This window comes from Arachis duranensis, chromosome 1 (genome assembly GCF_000817695.3).
Source record: "Arachis duranensis cultivar V14167 chromosome 1, aradu.V14167.gnm2.J7QH, whole genome shotgun sequence".
Lineage (NCBI taxonomy): Eukaryota > Viridiplantae > Streptophyta > Magnoliopsida > Fabales > Fabaceae > Arachis > Arachis duranensis.
In genome coordinates, this window is record NC_029772.3 from 104,239,249 (window position 1) to 104,246,321 (window position 7,073).

Sequence of the window (7,073 nt, forward strand, 5' to 3'; positions counted from 1 at the left end):
TTTGTCAAAAGAAAGAAAGAAAGAAAGAAGACTAACAGAGAGAGCAAAAAAACAATGATATATTTTCCGCTGATTTCGGTGATGTAAGAGTCGATAAAGAAGGCCGCAATTGGCGGAAACAAAAAACACTGAAAGCGAAATCAAGAATGGCATATGAACTGCTGCTGCAAAGCTCTTTACTTCCAAAATGAAGCAAGTTTAGCTCCTCATGGGCTGCGTGGTGGTCAAGCAAGGGGTGTCCGTCACGCCGGCGGGGGGACTCCTCCAGCTTCAGGCTGGTCGGCAATTTGCAAAAGTACGTCGAAGGTGAGCAGGCGGCCGCCGGTTGGCCCGCTTGGCTTAGCTCCGTCGCCGCTGAGGCCATTCAGGGTTGGGTTCCCCTCCGTGCTGATGCATTTGAGAAGCTTGAGAAGGTTCCTTCCTACTTCTTCATCCCTCTCAGCCTATCATTCTTTTTATTTCTTTACTTGTTTAATTGGGCTGCATTGTCGAATTTATGACTTAATTGCTGGGAACAAGTAGCATAACCATAATTCAATCTCTCATCTGTCAAATAATTTATTGTTCCAAAGAGAAAATTACTAAAGCACTTAGTATTTATATCTGACCTATGTTGCTTAAATAAAATCTTAAACATGAATTATCAATAGGATTATTTTATTAGCTAACACATAGTAATTTGGGAAAATCTTAACACTTGAATTTTGAATATCTGAGTTGTTTCTGAAAATGCTCCTTTTTCTGCCAATGCTGTAACTATTCTGAAAATTGGCTTTCTTTTTGTAATGATAGATTGGGCAGGGTACATATAGTAGTGTTTTCAGAGCAAAGGAGCTTGAGACTGGGAAGATAGTGGCTCTGAAGAAGGTCAGGTTTGACAATTTCGAGCCAGAGAGCGTCCGGTTTATGGCGCGGGAGATAATGATTCTAAGAAGGCTTGATCATCCCAACATCATCAAATTGGAGGGCTTGATTACTTCCAGGTTGTCTTGTAGCATCTACCTTGTGTTTGAGTACATGCAACATGACATCACAGGGCTATTGTCTAGACCAGAAATCAAGTTTAGTGAATCACAGGTATTTGTGTTAGTGCTAATTTCTGGAACTGAGTTCCAATTTGCTTCTTGTCTTTATTGAAAGGACACAATTTGTTGTTGTGCAGATTAAATGCTACATGAAACAGTTGTTATCTGGTCTTGAGCATTGTCACTCGAAGGGTGTGATGCACCGAGACATCAAGGGATCGAATCTTTTGGTGAATGATGAAGGCATATTGAAGGTGGCAGATTTTGGATTGGCAAACTGGTGCAATTCAGGAAACAAGCAGCCCCTCACAAGTCGTGTTGTCACCTTGTGGTACCGTCCGCCAGAACTCTTGCTCGGCTCGACAGATTATAGCCCATCTGTGGATCTCTGGAGTGTTGGCTGTGTATTTGCAGAGCTACTTATTGGAAAGCCTATACTTCAGGGAAGAACTGAGGTAGTAACCTTTTTCAAAAAGTATGGAATTCTTTTCCTTCCTTGTTTAATATTTTGTCTGAGGATTCGCCTTTTGTGAGATGTATTAGAACTAGTCTGAAAGTTGAATGAAGGGGGGAAAGACGAAACACATGTCATGAACTGGTGCTTAAAATCTGATTTGAGCTCTATTCATTGTTTAGGCAAAAGGAAGAAATTACTATATCCAACTTGCTTTCTAAATTTCAAAATTAATTCCATGTACTCGGAGAGTGGAATCAAATGAAATAGGTTGAGTTTTAACAAGGTTATGAATAATAAACGGAATTAACCGGGAATGGTAACTCCAATTTTTTTGCTTGACACTGCTTCTGAAACACATGTAAACTATTTCTTCTTTTTTTTTTTTATGCAGGTTGAACAATTGCATAAAATCTTCAAGCTCTGCGGCTCTCCACCTGATGACTACTGGAAAAAGACCAAACTTCCTCATGCAACTTTGTTCAAGCCACAACAACCATACGATAGTAGCCTCTGGGAGACGTTTAAAGATTTGCCTGCGACCAGCATAAATGTGCTACAAACGCTTCTTTCTGTCCAACCGAGCAAACGTGGGACTGCCACATCTGCTCTCTCATCAGAGGTTAGTTAGCTAAGCTGTACAGAGTTAGCTTTGTATTTGTTGTAAATTGCCGAAAGGTTATTCTTTCGCAGTGATTATTTGGAAAACACTCCTTTGAACAACTAAGTAAGCTCCTTTGGGTTTGACAATACTTGGCAACTTTTTTAATTTTCTATTGTGCCACCATGCATTGTTGAAGCATTGATTTTGGACTATGCAAGTTTTTCTGATAACAAAGTATCACTTTCAGTACTTCAAAACAAAACCATATGCATGTGATCCATCAAGCATGCCAATATACCCACCTAGCAAGGAGATTGACGCAAAGCACCAGGAGGAGTCAAAAAGGTGAAAATCATTTTAACTTTCTATTTATGCAGATTTATTGGCAAAAGCAGGCTAAAATTATCACACATCATCTGGTGTCTCTAGAAATAGGTTTGTGTGTCTTGAAATGTTGTTAAGATATGTTAATCCCTGGATTTTTCACTCCAACTTTTAACGGTACACCAAATTGACTATAAAAAAGTATTTGGAACCTTTTTTACAATAGTGAGCATAACAAATTCATTCTTTTAAGTTTCAATTTTTCAAATATTAGTTGCAATGTTTTCATGGATTCATTTAGTGTTGAACATCCAGGAAAAAGATTAGCGGCCGAGCTTGTAGAGCAGAATCACGAAAACCATCAAGAAAGCCACTAGCACTCAGTAAATTAGCCCCAGCTGAGGTCTCTCCTGCTTCCTCTCCCTCTGCATCATTTTGTTCCTTATGAATATGCCAATCTTTTAATTATCATAATCAGAATCTTACTTTAGCTCTTATTCTTCTCCCATAGGATTTGACAAGTCAAATTCAAACTTCCCAAAGACAAAAAGTTGATGATAGCTCTTGCCAAGTCCTTAAAGAAGAGAACATTGACATAGATGAGGAGGCACCAAAGCTATCTAGTGATAAACCACAAGAACAAGATGGTTCCCATATGAAGGATGAAACAAAAGTAGATATTCCCTTTCCAGGACCATTGCAAGTTTCAAAATCAAGTGGCTTTGCATGGGCGAAAAGGCGTAAAGATGACACCTCAATTAGAGCACATTCTCGATCAATTTCAAGAGGGCACTTGTATAATTCCTTAGAAACTTCGACAGTAACTTCAAGGAATAATTCTGAATCCAGAAACTATGAAAACAAGGAATTCTGTGGAGGACGCTCCAACTCTAGGGGCCGTGATCTACTTGAAATTTCTAAGCTTGTAATGCAGAACCAGTGGAATAAGTTTGATCGTCCCGACTCATTTGATACTTCTGATGAGTACCATTCACAAGAACTATCTATGACACTTTATCACAGAGAAGACTCATTATCCAAGAGAAGTAACCTGGTAAGTTACTTTCAGTTTTCCAGCTTCATTGATAAGATTAGGATAGAATTATGTGACTGAGATATTACATTATCTTGTTCTGTTTTCATTGATAAGGTGATTTTTACTATCTGATCTATATGAAATTTGGAACTTGTAATGCTAGACGCTAGGCAATTATTTGACTTCAAAGAGAAATTTTGTTTTTCTCAAGAGCATAAATGGATCAAGCATTGTTTTGTTTTAGCTTTATGCAATTTATGCATCCTTGCTGAGACTTTATTTTCATTTACTTCCTTCATTACAGAGTTCACAGGACCAAGGAGACACAGTTGATTTTTCAGGACCCTTAATATCTCAAATGCACACCGTCGATGAGATCTTAGAAAGACATGAGCGACACATACGGCGTACTGTCCGGCGATCGTGGTTTCAGAAAGGTATTACAGCAGTTTCAAGCTGATAGCTGATAGTTACAATACAAAACTGCAGTATGTTTTGTGTAGTTGTGCTTAGACTTGTTGAAATCATTAAATGAAGATAAAATGGTTGAGTGTGTTGCAGATAAGAAGAATGGGAAGTAAAGAAACTGCATCGATATTCATGCATGAAGAATATAAAACCCTCGAGCGCTACAAAAATGATAGAAGTTCTTCCAAGAGGGCCATCTCCTTTCTCTAAAGCACAATGCTGTGAGCTACAAGATTCAGCAGCATGAGTTTTTGCCTATAAACCGCGAAACTCAACAATATGAAGAATGTAGCCCTTTCAGCTTTGTATGTGCAGAAATCAGAAAGCCAGTGAAAAAAAGAATGAGAGAAGAAGTTTTTGATCACACGAATCATCTATTTTTGGCCATAATATATTAAATTTATTTATGTATGATCTGAATTTCATCCCTTCCACTAGTTACTTACTAATCCTTGTCTATTTGTAAGTATAGTCATTTTTTCACTGTGTTTTAGGCTTCAAAGGAATCAGATATAGTTTTTCAGAAAAGGGAAAAATGCATTCCTACTAAGCAGGTTCCAAATGCCTAATGTTTCTTTTGTTGTTCCAGAGTTCAAAGATCCAGGTAATGTCTTTTCCTGAATAATCAATATATCCAATCCATGCACCCTAAGCAACCTAAAATGTTAACCAACTCAGTAAGTACTTAATAAGCCATGAGTGCTACAACTGTTGGCTTTTTAAAACTCGGTTTTCTTTTCTTAGCTTATTATGTATTGAGTTAATGTTCAAAAAACCAACATTAAATATAAGGCTAGAGATTTTTTGAATTAATACATGCAATTTTAAATTCTAAATACTACTTACTTTCTTTTTAGTTTAATATACAAGCTAAATTTATAATTATAAGTGACAAAATTGTAAACATCTCATAGGATTTATGACAGAGGCACAATTGATTTTCTCTATCTCTTTTATTTTATCAATATATTTCAAAAACAACTGGTTTTTGTTGTAAAATAAATAAATAACTAATGAAGATATAATATATAAAGTAAATAAGTATATATAGAAGACTCTAGTTTTGATATTTACCAATATAATTATCGTAATATAATAATAGAAGAAACTTATATATTTATTGCTATTATATATTAGTAGCGTATGAAAGAGGGAGGAGAAAAGTTTAATATAAAGATAGAGAAGTGATTTGTTTATTGCTGTGTATGTTACGTGACAAATCCTCTATTTATAGATACACAAATTCAAATAGTCAACCTTCATGAATTCTCAGTTTAAACTTTGAAAAGCTCAGCCGCCTACATTAATAAATGGGCATTCATTCCATCCTTATCACAACACTCTCTCTTGGATGCTCATTTAGGATTATTGCCTCGTTAAAACCTTACTAAAGAAAAACCCAGTGGGAAAAAAAAACCTTAGTGAAGGAAAAAGAGTACAATATCCTTTAGTGATAGGGACTGCCTCATTAAAAACCTTGTCAAGAAAAATCCAATGGGAAAAAACTTGACCAAGAAAAAAAGAGTACAGTCTCCCCCTCTTGTCGACATCATTTAACATCTCGAAATTGACGCATCCCAATCTCATGTACCAATCTTTCAAAGGAGGATTTTGGGAGTGACTTTGTGAATAAATCTGCCAGATTGTCACTTGAGCGGATCTGTTGGACATCAATCATGAGTGAAGAAAAATTTGGGAGAAATATGCTTTGTTCTATCACCTTTGATATATCCACCTTTAAGTTGAGCAATACATGCTGTATTATCTTCAAACAGGACAGTTGGAGCTATCTTCTGATCAATCAGTCCACATGATGACAGAATATATTGGACCACACTCCTTAGCCAAAAACACTCGCGACTAGCTTCATGAATCGCCAGTATTTCAGCATGATTAGAGGAGGTTGCTGCTATCGTCTGTTTCGTGGACCTCCATGATATAGCTATACCACCATATGTAAACAAGTATCATGTTTGAGATCTCCCTTTATGTGGATCAGACAAGTATCCGGCATCTGCATAGCCAACTAGTTGTGACTTTGATCCATAGGGATAAAACAACCCCATATCAACTGTTCCATGAAGATATCGAAAGATTTGTTTGATTCCACTCCAATGTCTTCTGGTTGGAGAGGAACTATATCTTGCTAGTAAATTCACCGCGAATGATATGTCAGGTCGCGTATTATTGACAAGATACATTAGCGCTCCAATGGCACTAAGATATGGTACTTCAGGACCAAGAATATCTTCATTCTCTTCTTTAGGACAGAATTGATCCTTTTTCATATCCAAAGATCTTACGATCATTGGGGTACTCAAAGGATGTGACTTATCCATATAAAATCTTTTTAAGATCTTCTCTGTGTATGTCGCTTGATGAATAAAGATCTCATTTTTTGTATGCTCGATCTGCAGGCCAAGACAAAATTTAGTCCTTCCAAGATCTTTCATCTCAAACTCTTCTTTCAGAGTTTTTATAATTGTCAGAATCTCTTCAGGAGTCCCAATGATATTTAAATCATCAACATACACAGCAATTATAATGAATCCAAATATGGTTTTCTTTATGAAAACACATGGATAGATATCATCATTCTTGAATCCGTTTTTGGCCAGATACTCAGTAAGACGATTATACCACATTCGTCCAGATTGCTTTAAACCATATAAAGATCTTTGCAATTTAACTGAGTATAACCCTTGTGAATATTCACTGGATGGTTTAGATATCTTTAATCCTTCAGGGACTTTCATATAGATATCACGATCTAATGAGCCGTACAAATAGGTTGTTACCACATCCATTAAATGCATATGCAGTTTATGATATGCAGATAAACTGACCAAATAACGCAATGTTATCGCATCCACTACAGGGGAATATGTTTCTTCATAATCTATACCGGACCTTTGTGAAAAATCTTGTGCCACAAGTCGGGCTTTATAGCGCACAACTTTATTTTTCTCATTTCGTTTTCTCACAAATACCCACCGGTATCCAACAGTTTTTACATCTTTTGGTGTACGGACTACAGGTCCAAAGACTTCACATTTTGCAAGTGAGTCTAATTCAGCCTTCATGGCTTCTTTCCATTTTGGCCAATCATTCCTTTGTCGACATTCTTCGACTGATCTTGGCTCAAGATCCTTACTTTCATGC

At 36.8% G+C, this 7,073-nt stretch overlaps 1 protein-coding gene across 1 annotated transcript; it reads left to right on the top strand.

Moving 5' to 3' along the window:
* The first annotated feature begins 256 nt into the window (after positions 1 to 256).
* LOC107468284 (protein IMPAIRED IN BABA-INDUCED STERILITY 1) lies at positions 257 to 4,461 on the top strand. The gene is made up of 9 exons (XM_016087549.3): positions 257 to 413; positions 793 to 1,077; positions 1,163 to 1,480; positions 1,874 to 2,101; positions 2,331 to 2,428; positions 2,723 to 2,810; positions 2,919 to 3,461; positions 3,748 to 3,880; positions 4,005 to 4,461. The coding sequence occupies exons 2-9, from the start codon at positions 907 to 909 to the stop codon at positions 4,022 to 4,024; spliced, it is 1,599 nt and encodes a 532-aa protein (XP_015943035.1). The 5' UTR covers positions 257 to 413; positions 793 to 906; the 3' UTR covers positions 4,025 to 4,461.
* The last annotated feature ends 2,612 nt before the right edge of the window (positions 4,462 to 7,073 follow it).

Excerpts from the sequence above, each read along its gene's own strand:
- LOC107468284 (XM_016087549.3), top strand. The coding sequence starts at position 907 with ATGGCGCGGGAGATAATGATTCTAAGAAGGCTTGATCATCCCAACATC. Across the intron at positions 1,481-1,873 it reads TACTTCAGGGAAGAACTGAG|GTTGAACAATTGCATAAAAT; the intron begins GTAGTAACCTTT and ends TTTTTTATGCAG. Across the intron at positions 3,881-4,004 it reads GCGATCGTGGTTTCAGAAAG|ATAAGAAGAATGGGAAGTAA; the intron begins GTATTACAGCAG and ends AGTGTGTTGCAG.